The 17226-nt window shown below is 36.1% G+C and overlaps 1 protein-coding gene across 1 annotated transcript in view; it reads left to right on the top strand.

The window, feature by feature from the left end:
* Nucleotides 1-16940, top strand: part of SKAP2 (src kinase associated phosphoprotein 2) — a 155865-nt gene extending 138925 nt beyond the window's left edge. The window contains exons 11-13 of the mRNA XM_060020641.1: nucleotides 372-484; nucleotides 14047-14148; nucleotides 14576-16940. Coding sequence (XP_059876624.1) covers nucleotides 372-484; nucleotides 14047-14139 — 206 coding nt within the window. The 3' untranslated portion in view covers nucleotides 14140-14148; nucleotides 14576-16940. The remainder of the gene's footprint in view (nucleotides 1-371; nucleotides 485-14046; nucleotides 14149-14575) is intronic.
* Nucleotides 16941-17226: the final 286 nt, after the last annotated feature.

Raw genomic sequence — 17226 nt, 5'->3', positions numbered from 1 at the left:
GGAGGCTGACTCATCTTCAGAACATGTTGCAAGTGGGCTTAGGTTTGTTATAGAAAATAAGTGGGAAGTAACTTAGGTGCTGGTTTGAAGAAACATGTTGCAATTACAAGTTTTAGGTAAAAACAAGAAAAGGAGAGAGGAAAGAAAAGACATTCAAAATTAGATCTTTTTGAAAATGGTCCTTAATTAGATGAGAGCAAGAAGTAGGATTCTTGTGTGGATGTTATCAAGTGTTCTTTGAATGAGGACAGAATTTTTTTCGACTGTTCTTTGGTGGTTTGGAGTGGCCCTTTAATTGCTATTTGTTCATTTTTAAGTGAGGGCCCATTACATGAAAGCTCTAACTCTTGTTTTCTCTTTCTTCTTCCTAGGAGATAAAAGCACCGATTATGCTAATTTTTACCAGGGTTTGTGGGACTGCACAGGAGCTCTTTCTGATGAATTGTCATTTAAACGTGGTGATGTGATTTACATTCTTAGCAAGGTAAGCAGATACCCCAAAATGACAGCTGTAAAACATGAATACGAAGCTGCATTTTTATGCATTTGGATCTACAACACTAGGGGAAAATTGCCAATTGGAATTCTTCTAGGTCCTTGTTAACAATTGGGAGTTCACAATAATTATTTTGTCAAGTGAAATATAATCAAATTTTAAACACAATCAGATAACAGGATTCAACTTAACAGTGTGTTTACCTATCACTTCAGCCTTTGGCTCACATCCACACACTGCCTTCTCCAGAAACAATATACTTATGTGAAAGTTAACATTGTAAGGTATTAGGTTATTTATTATGTTTTTCTTTCCTCTTCCTTTTTATTCTTCTGTGTGCTTATTCTGATTTTGTCTGCCATTCACTACTGGTAACACTGTGTTTATAGAACAAGTTTTTCATCTTTATGTAAATACATCGGGTGTTCCGGCAATTTAAAAGCAATACTTTTCTATTCAGACAGGTTTAGGTAATTTTTTTTAAGTTTAACATAATTGTATTTGTAAACATAATAGCAAAGTATATTGCTATGAACTCATCCTTAGATATACAAAATCATTGTTTCTGCCTCTTAAGATACTGGATTATTCAAAATGCTTCTGGCCTTAAATCTAAAAGTCAAGATTCTTAATTGATTTTACTTCTAATGACATGCATGAGCTCCTTTAACTTTCATATTTTAACTTTGCCTACTGTAACATGGGGGTTAAAAAATATCTCCCTCAGTCTACTTCATGAGGCCACATTAGAAACAAATGATGTGTGGAGACTATTTAAATATAAGTAAAGAAATGTTACATAAATCATAAGTCTAGGAGTTTAATGTGCTTTGTTGATTAGAGAGATATTTTGGAAAGATTATGACTTATTCAGAAAGATAATATGACTTATTAGATACAGAAGAGAATTTGGAAATAAGGTCACTTAATTGAATTTAAACACTAGTTGACTGGTGCATAAAATCATACACAGAAAATCATAGAACATTGGAGTGAGAGATCTTAGGGCTCATCTGTCTATCCTTGGTTTTACAGATAAGGGAATTTGGGTCAAGAAAGTGCCAGAGCCAGTACTTAACAAGGTGTTTTGACTCCCAGATCAGAGCTTTCTGCTCTATTTTTTTCTTATGCCTGTATCTATCTTCCTTCCTTTTTCCCTCTCTTCTTCCCCCCACCCCTTCTTTCCTTACTTGTATTTAATTTGTAACTGTCGTAAAGTGCCTAAAATGTGCAGGGGCCCATTCTAGGCACCAGGAATCCAAAAAAGAAAAAGAAAAAAAGAGAGAGATATAAGCCCTTGTAGATTGGAGGAAAATAGTAAGTAAATACAGCCAACTGTGATCATTGCTGGTTGAGGTGCCCAAATAAGACTTGTCCCTTATTTCTCAGTCCTCTGCTCGCTAGTGTATTTTTTTTTTAGAAAGATACTTTCAGTTCTTGGAAGCTATAGATAGCCATATCACAACTCTTAAGCCTGTTACAGAGCATTCAATAGTCCTGTGTTAAAATGACAGCTTTTTGAGTCAGTTACTTAATATAGAAAACAAACTGATTAGTTTCAGTTCTTGAAAAGAAACTTTCTTGGAATCATTCCTCAAATTTACTTAGCTCACAGTTTCTTTCACCAATTTAGCTGCATAAAATTAAATGTGTGTAAAATCGCATATAAAATTAAAAGGTTGATTAGCTTCCACTTGGAACTTCAGACTATAGGGATAAATGGCACGTAGCCAGTATGTTTGTATGGTAAAATATGAAACTTACGAAGCCCATGTGGGTTTGTTCTTGACGCCTTCTTTAGGAATCAAGTTGTCTTTTTTCAAGTTGTCTTTGTTCCTGAAAGCCTCAGAGTACCAGCCTCTGGGACAGGCTGTGGTGCAAGCAGCGTTCCCATAGGCTTGTCTTATTTCTGCCATTGCCTCAGAAAATCATTTTCTGTGAATATGAAATTGGAAGTACAATCATAGGTGTGTATCATATTTCTAGGATTCTGGGGGAAGTCATTCCTTTTCTCCCAAACCTGTTTTGTGATGACTGTAATTTTATATGTGAAGCCTGTCATAGAGCTAAGGGTGGTAATCCACCTCATAGGAAGAATATACTCCCATCTAAAATTTCTAAATGCTGTTATTTGGGTATGGGCTGCCTGAAAATACTTCCTTTATCAACCTTTCACAAGGTTTAAATTTCCACCGGCAGCATTTCAGGAGAGGCCTTCTAGAGATGGGCATTTTATCTGGAGCTCATTTTGGTTTTTAAAAGAAGAGACAAGGCTTTGTTAGCACATTATCACCATTGGCTGGATGAGTAAATACCCATATTTACCCAGCTGCGGACCTAGTACAATCAACCAGGTTGATCTTAGTGAGGGTGAAAGAAAGACAGTTAGTTTTCTCTTGACGGAATTTGGACAAATTCTGGGCCGTTGATGAACATCTTGGCTCTTTGTTGTCAGGTTGCTTTGGGGGTCAGGATATATTTATGAAGACTCTTACTTCCCCCCTTGGCTTTGAGTGAGTTCAGATAGGAACCTCTGGTGATTCTTTAATTTTATATTTGCTTGGTCTTACAGTTTTTATAAAAATTTTGGCAAACATAGATCATAAGTTAATATCATAAATTTATTTAATATGTGAATGATGACAGCAGTTTGAATGATGAATATCATTATAAATTCAGAACTCAAGGCCCTTAGAAGAAGAGAGCAAAGAATTGCTCAAAAGGACTTGTTTCTAGATCAAGGTAGAGCTGATGCTATGTATTGATTGTTTTTTTTTTAAGTGCAATAAATATAGAAATCACTAGCTTTGTTATATGCCTAGAAATTTGTTTAATCTTTCTCAGAGTTATATTTAGATTCCATGGTGTTGGAATGAAAATTTACCGTTTAAATTTATTTTTTACACCATCTAGTGGCTCAGAATGAGTGGTGCAGGTAATTGCAGCTAATGTGCACAATCAAAATGATGTCATAAATCCAACTTTAAATTTAGCTATGGGTTATTACTTTCCTATCTCATGTCAATGAAGTATAAGCGTTAATCATGAAAATTCTTTTCATCATTCTGAATTAAATGTAAAAATTGTATACTTAAGGAAAAATGCATTTTAAGGAGTCTTAACAGTATTTATAGAGACATAAAAAATGTGTACTTAGTAAAAAAAAAATGAGTGCCACAACTTTTCTAATAAAAAATGCCATTTAAAAGATTTCAAAGAAACACAACTTGCTTTTTATAATTAACTGATCTATAGTTTGCAGTATTTATTGTTGATTTGACTTACCTTCTAGAAGCTTGTTAGTTCTGAAAATAATCTTTTAAAAAAAGGCAACACAAGATAGTTTAAGAAGAGATACATTCTTTTCAATATAAATAAACCTTTAGACAAATCAAGAAATAAAATGGCATGTACTATAATAAAGAATATTTTAATTTTGTAAATATAATGACAAAACGATTTAGCTAGTTTGATGGTTAGGCTCTCTGTATTAGAATTCACTATAGAAATATAGTTTGATTTTAAAATTCAGTCTTTTTTTTCTATTTTTGCAAGGAAGCCTTGATAGGGTGTCAGCTGTGCTCAGTCTGCCTGGGGGTGATTTATTTATTTTTAGCCTCTTTTGAGTTATACAGATCTTAGCTTTTCTTTCTTTCTTTACTTTTTTCTTTTCTTTTCTTTTCTTTTTTTTTTTAGTGAAAATCAAATGTTACAATAAAGAAGGAAGAGAAGGCAGCTACCCTGCCCTTCCCCTTCCCTTTTTAACATTTTCCAATTAGCAGCTGCCACGTGACCCCTGGCTGAGCTAGCCCCTCCTTCAAAGTGTCTGGCATTTTCTTAGTTTTAACCTTTGAACCTTACTACTAATAAATCTAAATACTACTTGCCTAAAAATGCAAGCCTGTAACTTTTTGCTTACAGGTCTTTTCATATAACATTGCTGCTGTTTTTTTATGTGTTAAGACATTTTATATACTTCAATAGTTCAGTGGAGATTTAGAAATTCTGCCCCCCACCCAAAGATGGAAGGTATTGATAGGAATGGATGAAAGGGAAATATGTGATTTTTCTTTTTTTAAGCAAGGTACAATTACCTTTTTTTTTTTTTAATTTATTTTTGGCTGTGTTGGGTCTTCATTGCCGCACAGGGACTTTCTCTAGTTGTGGACAGCAGGAGCTACTCTTCATTGTGGTGCACGGGCTTCTCATTGCAGGGGCTTCTCTTGTGGCGGAGCATGGGCTCTAGGCGTGCGGGCTTCAGTAGTTGTGGCATGCAGGCTCAGTAGTTGTGGCACGTGGGCTCTAGAGCGCAGGCTCAGTAGTTGTAGTGCATGGGCTTAGTTGCTCCATGGCATGTGGGATCTTCCCGGATAAGGGCTCGAAACTGAGTTCCCCTGCATTGGCAGGCGGATTCTTAACCACTGCGCCACCAGGAAGGTCTCCAGGAATATGTGATTTTTATGACCGCTGCCTTGTTAGTGAAGTTATTATGAAACACAAGGCCTACTTTCAGATTTATTTGATGGGGGAAATTCGTATTTGAGATTGCAAATCTTTTGTTTTTATTTATTTTTTTTTTTTTAGGAAACAGGTTGTTTAAAATCATGCTAAATTCTTTTACTGGTTTGCATTTCAATTTTATTACCACCTTAAACATGGACACAATATCATAGTTAATAGTATTGTCCTAGAACCGTGTTTATGGAGTTTTATAATTTTCATGGCAGGATCCAGGTTATATAGCTACAGGCATATTATAGTCCCACATAGCTCTTTGGCTATTTTATTCTGTTTGCTGCTCTGGATTTACATTGTCTATTAGTTTATCTTTCAATCTGTACTCACCAGTAAATCGCTAACCACATTCCTATTCTTACTTTTAAGGCAATAAATTATTTTTAGAGACTTAATGACAGAAGAGCTATGCTTCAGCAGGAAAGAGGCATGCTGCTTGTCTGCTATTAACAGAAAAATAAGAGAGTTAAGAACGCTGGAATATTTCATCTCGTCTAGGACACATGTGACTTGGGCTTTGCAGCTTTTTGAGACATTTTTTATTAAGTCAAAAACAGGAAATGTGGGTTGACAGTGTTCACTAATATACAGTAAAAGGGCATTTTTTTAGTGGGTGTTGTTTGGAGTTTCAAGCATTGCTTCCCTTTGTAGCTGTGACTTTTTCCAGTGATTGGTGAAATGTAACTGTCACTGATCATTTGCTTCTCATTGTGAAAATGTAAAGATTCTGTTACTAAGGCTTTTTTTGGCTTCAGACTTACCAGAAAAACAAATAAAATGAAAGTCTTGCTGAGCTCTACTGGCAGAGGGAAATACAGAGTTCCTTTTCAGCTCTCTTAGTTTTTCCTTTGTGACCATCTGACCCCATGTGCCACATATAGCAAAACCACCTGCTGAAGAGTAACCAGGACACCTCAATATAGGACATACCTTGATGATACTACACTAGTTCCCTAAATGTTATCACATCTTGTAGTCTTTTGGGAAGGAGGGGGAGTGTTTGTACTTGTCACTGCGGTTGTTTGGGTCTGACGGCATTTAGTTTCTATGCTAAATGCCCACGGTGAAGCATAGTGGGCAGACCAATGCTATGCTTATAACCTCTCCCTGGTGGTGATAAGCAGTGTATGGAAACAGCATTACGTCAGAAGATGTTCTCATTCCACTCATGGGACTCCTCTTGTTACCTGGTTGCAAAAACCATGCTCTAGTACTTCCCGATTTTCTCTTACATAAATTGGAGGGAGCATTCCAGGAAAATGTTGACAGATGAAAGGGGAAGGTGCCTGCAGGAGACAGGCTGTCAGGCTGAGGCCCTGCAGTGGCTTGAGAAGTAAAGGAGAGACCAGAAGGCAGTGTCAGAGAGGCAAGTTACACAGAGGTGGCAGTGGAGGGGCTGCTATGGCTGCAGAACCTACATGGTTTAATTCTGCATGGAGTAAGCAAAGGTTTTCCAGGAGCAACCCAAAACAACCTTAAAGAAAAGCACCATGTTGGTAAGTAAAAAAAAAAATCTTAAATTGAAAAATCCATGATTTTTTTACGCCCTTCTGCTCTCCCCCCACCCCACCCCCCCAAAAAATCAAGAGCTCCCTCAATGTATATATGGTATATTCTCACTCTTTTGAGATGTCTCCTTTTTTATCTCTTTTAAGATCAGATTCCCTTTGGAACAGCCCGTAATAATCAGGTTGCCTTATAGTACACTCCAAAATGCTCTGTTTTTTTGTTGCCCTGGTATTTTGCTACACCAGTTAGTGGGAAGGCAGAGGGAGGGGATGAAAAAGTATTTATTGCATACCTACAGTATCTTGTTCTAGGTACTCATTGTGCTTTCATTCCTCTGATTCTTAAGGTAACCCTACAAAGGATATGGTACTATCAATATAATTTTGCAAGTAAGAAAACTGATGCTTAGTAAGCTTATTATGTAAATCACCTGAGGATACCAGCTAGGAAGTACCTTCTCCTGGAATCAACGCAGATCTGACCCTAAAGGGTTTTCTCTTTCCATTTTGCTATACCTAAGTGGGCCATGACCAGGATTATTCGTTTCCCTGTCTCAATTCCTTGAGGTAGACACTGTGTCTTAAGTATTTTTGAATCCCCAATATCTAACATTATGGCAGATAGATGTTTAATATATGTTTATGAAAATATAGTTAAAAATAAGAAATAATTAGGACTTCCCTGGTGGCGCAGTGGTTAGAATCCGCCTGCCAATGCAGGGGACATGGGTTTGAGCCCCGATCCGGGAAGATCCCACATGCCGTGGAGCAATTAATCCCGGCGCCACAGCTACTGAGCCTGCGCTCTAGAGCCTGCAAGCCACAAGTACTGAGCCTGCGTGCTGCAACTACTAAAGCCCGCGAGCCTAGAGCCCATGCTCTGCAACAACCAGAGAAAGCCTGTGCGCAGTAAGGAAGACCCAAAGCAGCCAAAAATAAATAAATAAATTTACATTAAAAAAAAAAAGGAAATAATCCTGAACTTCTTAAAGGAATTTAGAATGGTAGAATCATAGAGGTAGGGGAACCTTAGTGCTAGCTCTTCACTTTATGGTGAGAAGATCTTGAGGCTCCACATAATTGGGGAAAAATAAATAAAAGGCTAATGGAAAAAAGGACTGCCTCTGGAGACCTTAAAAGACAATGGAGTTTCTACGCTTGAACTTCCTGAGCTTCTTGGCAGCCACACTGAAAAAGGGAGAGACAAGGAGCTAATAATTCTTTTGAATCATGAAGGAGGAAGCTTGGCTTTTCCCAGCACTGGCTACTTAAAAAAAAAAAATCTCACGTGAATTTCTAGAATCTTCGCGGATTATCTGACCTCAACAACTTTATATAATAAGAACAGTGGCAGATATTACCCTCAACAACAAAAAATTTATAGTACGTATAACAAGAGATTTCATATAGGTAATTCTGTGAGGGTCCAAATGTATAATAATTAGACTGACTGATTTATGTTAAGTACGTAACTGGATTATTATGGAGTCTCAGAGAGTGATATAAATGTAAAAAAAAAAATCACCCCTGAAGAACTTGGGGATTGCCCGAGGTCACATACCTAGTTAGTAACAAGCTGGAGACCCTCAATCTTCTGAGAAAATAATCACAAGAGTAAGAAGCAGCAGCTGAAAAACTAGCAGATTTTCCCCTAGACCTGCCACACTTGTTTCTGCTGTTGCAGGGTTCTGTCTTAACCTCTTCCGTACTTACAGTAAATTCAACTGAAGCCATTTCTTCGAAGAACTAGAATTATTTGGTCCCAGTTCTTCAGGGGACAGGTATCTTTCTTTCTGCAAGTGGAATTTAGGCTCTTCAGACAAGGTATGCTCTACAGCACATGGGAAAACGCGATGGGCCGCAGCCAGCCATGGCGAGGAACAGCACACTTCACATTGTGAAGCTAGACATACTTCAGAACAAATGTTTGTTTAGGCCTTACTAAAATTCTTCAAGTATGTCCAATATACACATAGAAAATATATTCCAATTGGAAATTACCCTTCTTAAGAAAACATTTAGGAGGGTCATCTGGTGCGTCATCCAAAATGAAGAAGAAGTATGTCTGTTTCATCATGAAGTACATATTTATTGAACATCTTTTACACATCCTGGAGTGTGGGGCATACAGTTTTGAGTGTAAGACATTGCCACGATCTCAGTGAGTTTCTACTTTATTTTAGTTGAACGGACAAAACTGAAGTACATAAACTCCACTGAGGAATAAATACTCAGCTTGAAATGGGAGATGTAAGTATGGATTACATAACTCAGAGAGAAATTCGTGAAAGCTGGGTAACCTGAGTCGAGTCTTAGTTACTAGATAGGCTTTGGATGAGGGAGGGGAGATGCCCCTTGGGGAAGGAGTGCCACGTACAGAGGCAGGAATGAGTGCAGCACAGAAGGTTGGGCTGTGGGACCAGAGCAGTGAGAGGAGTTTGTAGTTAAAGTGTTGGGGGGCTAGTGTACATTCCTCAGCAGCCGAGTAAACTGACAAAGGCCGTTTCCGGGAAGTACAGAGAGGCAGAGTGGATGATGCAATGATCCAGGGTGAGGTGATGAAGGTCTGAACTAGAACAGTTAACAGTCATGTACTGGTTGCTGAAATACACTGAGTACCAAGGCCACCCACTACTGAGCATGATTTGATCTTTCTTTGCCTAACAATACCTAAGAATCATCAGTCTGCATGTCAGTTTTTACTTTATGCCATTGTAAATGTTGACTGTGTAGAGATTTGAATTAAATGTATCTTGACTCTGGAATATAAACTAAAATTTGTTACAGGAATTAAGTTCCTACTATCACCTTCTTTGCTCGTCTTTTGTCTCTCTCGCTTTAAAAATGGAGTGCGCAGTGCACGGAGGAAAAAAATAGGAATTCTTTGAATTAGAGTAACTCAAAGTCACACTTGCATAGTAAATTATAAAGTAGTGAGGTTGATTTCCATGCGATGCTAAGAGACTTAGGGTGGTAAAGCAGGTTCGTGATGGTGGTATTCAAACATCAGGGAGGATCTTAGAAATTGTTAGTGTCCATTTCCTCATTTAAGGAATGAGTTAGGAGACTAAGATTCAAGCAGTTAAAGTGTAGATAATAATAGTAAAAAACGAAGTTGTCAAGTACCTGTTGTGCATTTTAAGACAACTTTTGAAATGATGGATGTATAAGAAACGATTCTTACGAAGTTTCTAATTGGAGATAGTAAAAAGGAAGAGATTGAAGAGGTAGCCTTGAAGAAAGTATTTCCATATTTTAAATAGTTATCTAGTTTTCATGCTACTACAATGTTTATGAACAATTTGAAAAATTGAACAGTGAATAGTTGGAAAACAATGGTAAAGTCCACTGGTTCTGAAACTCAATGTAGTTTATATTTTGTGAATAAAATTACCTTTATTTCTGCACAAGGCTGGTATGTTTTGAAGTACAGATATACGTTTGGAGAAAGTAATATAGTCTTTTAACCTTTCTAACACCTGTTGCTTTCAAACAGATTGGTAACTACTTTCTGAAAGGGGTGGTACATCACAAAATCTTACTAATGTTTCAAGTTTCTGTTAAGGCAGCATTCTTTTACCATATGGTTTGTAGAAAGTGGATTAACATACTTGAGAAATGAGAATCGTGGTGCTGAAAAGGATTTAAGTAAATGTTGGCATCTTATTTAAGTGTAAAATAATACACTGGCAGAGAGAGAAGATTTAGTAAGTAAACATAGACATACGTTTGCTATTGTGTTGGATAAAGTCTCTGTTTCACTTTATCAAAACTAGTCCTTTTTTTCCTGCCTTTTTACATAATCACTTTAATTTATTGCTTAATAATGATTAATTGAGGCCTAAAATTTTAACTATAAAATAAAACAAAAACTATTTTAATGATGTAAAAATTGAAAACAGAGGAGTTAGACCACAACGGTCAGTGCTGCCTTATGATTATTTTCTCAAATTATTGGGCAAGTTCAGCTTTCTTGCTTCTTTAACTGCCACATTACATTTTGCCTTGAAGCCATCCATTTTGCAGATATTAAATTTCTTTTGAGTACTATTTTTATACACTAAGCATCACTACACCTCTAGATCTTGATAGCATTACTACGGGAGGAGAAAGAAGCTTTGTGTTAGTAATTACCTAACATTGTCAGAAGCTGACTGCAGGCCTCTTTCTAGTGATAACAGAATAACTGCATAATGTAGCTTTATAGCACATGATTAATAGAAAATAATTACACGTCCTACAAAGGGATGCAATATTTCTTATAAATTGACTAGAATGGTTTCCTGTAGATTAAAGGACTCTTCATTATTTTATCAGTCCTCCTGAAGTACAGTCACTTGCCTATGTTAGCATTTCAGTTGATGTTAAGAGCCGAGTAGGGTGAAGAATACCAGATGGCAGACCTTCTTGTACCTGAGATCTCGTGTGTCATCAAGATGACACGATGCTTCCTAACCTTTCAGAGATTTAGATAGCAGCCTCATATGACGTTTGTCTCTTTATTTTTTGTTTATTAACAAGATAAGGGGTGAGGGTTGTTTTTTTTTTTTATAGACCCACCCGTGACTTTTAGACCAACACTACAATTAGTATGTGGACAGCGAGACAACATTGTATGGATTGCATTATTTTCCACTGTAAGTAATACATCATTCATAATCACATTTGTTTGGGGGCAGCAAACAGGGAAAGGCAATGGAAGGCAGATTTTCTTCCTCCAAAGGAAAGTGTGTATGCTATTGAATCTTCAGGCTGGCGTTTAGAATACTGTACTCCAAGATGCATCTTCATTCCAATTTATAGGCTGCAAATGGTTTAATTGGGATTCATGTTGCTCAGGAGGCTCATACAGAGGATAGTAATGATAAAAGTAAAAGCTTCTGTGTTTGCAGCCTTGCTGACATCCTCTAATGGCTGCAGTGTAAATCCGTAAATTTGCCTACTAGATTTTTACCTCCCTGTGTTTTATCTTACCTCTTAATTCCACACAGGAGTGCTGTATGGAATTCTTTACAAATGTAAAGTAATAAACATTCTGGGTTTTTATTTTTACTCTTTTCTGATTTAAACCTGTTATATCTTAGAGTACTTTTATGAGCTGTGTATTTCATATGCCTTTCAATTCTTTTAAATTAATTTAGTGAAACATTTAAGATTATTTTAGCCTAAAACTTAATTTTTTCCTAGAATGTTACTTTTAAGGGATTTGTGTACAGCTGAATAAACTCCTCTGCTGTTTATTACTGTACTTTCTGTTTAATGAATCTTCTCAGTTGCCGTCATGCAAATTTCTCTTGTGTGAAGTATGTCATTGGTCCTTCGTTGAAGTGATTTGTTGGAAATCAGTTTCTTAAATTTGGATGTGAATGAGCTTTTTGAGAACAATAATATGCCCTTAATTTGGAGTGTAGATTATAATTTCAAAACAGAATATTATAAAGTAATATGAACTTTCTGGTTTGTAACTTGAATCTAAACATTGAAACCCAGATTGCAGGCTGTTCTCTGAAAGCAGGTTTGGGTCATAATATGCCCTCTCACTAAATGTATTCTGTTTTTCTAGCCTTTGGGGGCCTAGTTCCTTTACTCTTTCCAAATAATCAGCTGAATAAAATCTTAGATGGGCATTGGATAAGAGCTTTCACACTCAGACTTACTTTGTTAAGTATCCATTTTGAAATCTTACACTGTGGGCCTTTGGCCTCTGCAAGGTGAAATACATTTGTTTTGTTAAGCATTAGGCTCTAATTGTATTCATTGCCTTAAAAAATTGAAAAGGGCAGTTTTATTAGGTACCTATTAGGATATAATGGTTACTAATCATAGCTTTCAGTAAATTGGTATTTTCTTCTGACAAATATATTCTACATAGATTATCGTCATCTTCACTGAGTTCTGGGCATCAGACTATTTTCATTGCTTAGAGAATTTTGTCCACTAAGTTCACACTATCAGGAAACTTTTAAAATCTTGAGTCTACTGCCTCATAAGCCAGAGCTGTGCCCTCATTAGAATCAGGCCTTTCTCCACCACCCCCGTTTTCCTTCCATCTTATTCTTACGAAAAACTTAATTCTGATACATCCCATTGTTTAAAAAAGTACTTATAGATTTTAATCTTGTAATCTCTCTATTGATAGACTACATATCAATACACACCTGGGAATGTTGCTACATTTGTATGGAAAAATTGTATTATTTTCCTTTCTGATGGTCAATAGCATGGTTAGTCATCAATACAAATGTTAAATCTGTACTGGTATTAACGTTCCCTCCCCACATGTAACTCGATATGCATATGCACATTTATGTGTGACTCAGATGTTGGAAATCATAGCCTATTGAATTACTTTGGGGATTGATTTTAAAAGTTTATCTTATATGAAAAATTAAATTTGGGTCCTACAGTGCTTTTTCAGAGTATTGCTTTTGGGAGATATTATTCTTGAAACTTGTAATTCATTTTACTTTGTTTGTATCTCACTAAACATAAATAAATTTGAGATAGAAATACATTAGTCAATCTGGCAGACAAATGAGACCGGGTACAGTGTTCACTATGCCTAGAGCAGTGGTGTGTCTGTCAGTGGAGCAAAGGGAAGAAAAGGAGGGACAGGATTAGCTCACACTGCAAAATAAACTCAAAAGTGACTCATCAATCAGTCTTTTTTTACAGCTAGATTAATATTTTGCCTTTATAATTTGAGATACTTTTATTTCCTATTGATCTTCCCCCGTAAGGGTGAATCGAATACCACCTTTAAATTCCTTCCATTCATCCTTTACCTAATGTAGTTTGTGATCAATCCAGAGGAACAATAAATGCCTTTGGGAAGCTTTTGAAAAGGAGCCCTTTTGTGAATTATTTTGGAAAGCCGGTTGGGGGAAAGCATTAGTAGTGTTTCCTTGTTCTCTAATTTATCTGTTTAAAACGTCTATACTCATTTTTAGATTTTCCTAAGAAGGGGCATACCTCTACATCCTAAATCATTTTCGGTCATATGAGTTTAACTAGGAATTAAGTAGTTTATTGTGGGGAAAAAAAAAATCTATCCTTGCTAGATGAAAAGCTCCTTGAAGGCAAAGATAGTATCCTAAGGATCCTGGCTATGACCTCGGAGCCTCTAACACTGGTGTTTGCATATTAAAAGGTGTCCCCCAGGCTCTGTGTGTATGTGTGTGTGTGTGTGTGTGTGTGTAAGAGAGAGAGATGTGGGAGAGAGAAGGGAAAGGGGCCCAGAGAACGGACTTCCTTATGTAGTTTCATTTGCTAGGTTTCTATCCTAAGTGACTGTTTCTGTGTTCTACACTGTGAAATAAACAGGCTCTGTCTTATACATTAATTTAAATCTTTGCCTAACAGCATTTTTAAAGTGTTCAGAAACAAAAAAAGATTAAAACGTTTCAATTTGCAGCTCAAGCTCCTATAACTTTATAAAAAGAAGTAACATTTCTAAGAAGTTGCGTACAAACAACATTGTACTGACACCCAGTCTGAAGGTTAATACTGCATATTGTTTTCAATTAGGAATACAATAGATATGGCTGGTGGGTAGGAGAAATGAAGGGAGCCATTGGCTTGGTGCCGAAAGCCTACATAATGGAGATGTATGATATTTGAGAGTCCTGGGTAAGTACATTTTAATCCAATATTCTGTAATAGCTCATATGTTCTCTTGGTCTCTGCGTTATGAGTCTTTGCCTTTTTAAAAGTCTTTGTAGTTTTCTGATAGCACAAAGATTATGCTCCCAAATCATCTTCTTCTTTAAAAAAAAAATCTAGTTTAGTTTTAAAAATAACTTCATAGAATTTACTTTGGAAATAAATAGATTATTTAGAGAAAAATCCCTTTGATAATAACCAGCTGTTTTCCCAAACCTCCTCCTCTTTAGTAAAATACCACTTTTATGGCCTTTCTGAGGAGCTGAATTGACAAAATATTGAGTAAACATTCATTTTTTTCCTTGGCTAAAAATGTAACATTTTTCTAAGCAGGGAAAATCAACATTTTGCCGGAAGTAAAAATTAAAATGCAACTTTCCCTTTCTGCCTGCAGAAAAGGAAGATTCCTCTGCTAGTGTGCAAATGCTTTGGATTGAGAATCATCGTGAAAGCATGAGTGACAGCTCATAACCTTTCTTTGTTTTGTTGAGCATCGTTTGTCTTTGTTGTTTTATGCATTCATTATAATATTCCTCTGATGTGAAATTAAATGAAGGATATTAATGTAAATTAGATGCAAGCAGTAAAGTTATACCTGTTGCTGTTTTTCAAAGAAATAATCATAGGTTTATTTACTCATTTGATTTGTGTGAAAAATTCAGCACTATTTTATATGTATCACGTAATCATTGCTACTTCTAGTAAGAGTTGTAATTTCTCTTAATACTGGATATCAATTATTTTTTAGAATGTAATATATAATTTCATAAAAATTTCAATTGAATGTATCATGAAAGTTTTTGGTAGATGCTATCTAAAGAATGTAGCTTTGTTAAAACTTTGTAGATGAGTTCTCTTAGTATTTATTTTTCAAACAATAGTAACATGTTTTCATGAAAGAATTTTTACTGATTGGGGAATTTACTTTATGTTAAATGTAGCCACAAGAAAGAAAAACGATAGAATTGCAAATGGGGAGTATGCTGTCACCCTCTGCAACACACGTGAAGACCAGAACCATGGTTTGTGCAAAGCCCTTTACCAATAATACATACCCCGGTTATATAATGGGCTTGCCAACATTTTCTACTGTAGTTTTCTTTTAATTTAATGAAACAAAAATTTTGTGAGAGGTCCCATTCTGCCACTAATGTAATGGCATAAAGAATCTCAATGTATTCTCAAAGTCAGAAGGCATAACTGAGTACTGTTACCCTGCCTGATTGTTACTGTGATATTAAAGTACCACCACAAAACAGTGAAAGTCCAGATTTGGGCCTGCTCTGCACCTCTGAAAGCAATGAGAAGAGAAGGGAGGCTCAGAGAGGAGGGTGTAGAAATCCGGTGGGAACATGCACCCAGGTACAGGTGAATGGAAGGGTAGTGTTGGTCTGACATTGGAGGTGTGTGTTGAACTCCAGAGCAAGGTTTGTGGAGTTATATTATTACTTTTTCATGTATGTTTGAAATCAAAGGTATTTTAAATGTCTACAAGGTACCACTATGGTATATATATCAAAATATACTGCTGATTGGATAATTATTTGAAGTAAATATAATCTGCTAATATTGAATCCTTGATTAGAAGGTACTACTTTTGTTGAGTTTTCAGATCTTTGCTTTAAAGATAAAGATTCTAACCATGCAAACGAGCCTATGTTTAAAACCCTCCATTATTTATAAAAACTATCTACAAGCAATATTTCAGAGTTTATGTTTTACTATTATCCCCTCTGTACTGTGATTATCAGATTTCACATGTAAAAAAATATATATTAATTTGGGGGATTGTGGGTGAATTCTAGTTTATATAGATTAGACCAGGTCAAGTTAAAGCTTTCAGAAATTAATTTATGCACTTGTTAGTCTTCTCCTAATATAGAGCCATTGGGATAGATTGAAATCATCTTGGCAGAAGTGAGACAACTGGTGATGAATTTAGTGGATTGGTTTTCAAAGCCTGAGAGATTGAAAAATGAAAGCAGCTGTGGGTTCCACTGAAAATGTAGACTTCCTTGTGGGCACAGATTTTGTGCTTCTGGCCTAAATGAAGATTTTAGGCTTGGGCCAGTAGATGGCAGCAGCTTTTCATTGCATAGGAACCCACTTGGAAACCCCTCCTCCACTCAGGCACAGACTCACTCCAAACGTAAAGTATTTAGAAGATTATTGCCTGTTTTTACAGTTAATCCAGGAGAGGGAGTCCTTTGCCAACTGATGCCAGATAGTCTCTGGAATGGTGACAGTACAGAAAAAAAGTGTTAACTTTTGTCCAGAGCTCCTCTGGCCTTTGTTCTTTTTCACTTGAATATAGGTGGGAGATGAGAAAGGAAACAAAACATTTTTAATTGGACTGACAGGAAAAAACAATCATTACTTTCAACTCATGACTACTTTGTATTCATTTGGTGAAATCATCTGTATACTAGGAGGCGGAAAGTTTTCTTTACACCCTTGACAATATATCACACACTCTTCAAGATCATAATAATAATCATTAATGTGAATTTAAACAACATGGCTTGTTAGAAAATATGCTAATTGCTATGTTCTCATTATGTTTGCTTAGCTTTTATTTGTTTTTCTATGAACAGAGAGCTAATTTTTTTTAAAGGTGATTGTAAGTCATATTTTACAGAGCGTTTTGCTTGATTATTTGCTCTGTACTGAATTTGTACTCTATTGCCATTAGATGTTACAATAATGTTCCACTCTGCAAATTTTTAAGGTTCAAATAAAGTTTAATTGTTTGCAAACTGTTATGATGCTAATAATTCAACAGCCTGCTGTGTTACTAATGAAATTACTTTGTTATGATTAATTTGGAAAATAGTGTGTTTATTGTAGTAATTAAGCACAACAAGGTGAAGTAAATGATTCTAATGCCATCTGGCCTCCAAACCGAATGAAGAAATGAAATAGGGCTGTCATCTGAATTTATTCAAAGAAGTAAGGATAATACAAATTACTTTCATTGCTATAGGATTTACACTCAACCACAGCTCACTCCATTCTGTTTTTGCCACTTGGTTGTCTATGACAGTT

The sequence above is a fragment of the Delphinus delphis genome, chromosome 9 (genome assembly GCF_949987515.2).
Source record: "Delphinus delphis chromosome 9, mDelDel1.2, whole genome shotgun sequence".
NCBI lineage: Eukaryota > Metazoa > Chordata > Mammalia > Artiodactyla > Delphinidae > Delphinus > Delphinus delphis.
This window is presented reverse-complemented; position numbering and strand designations above follow the sequence as displayed.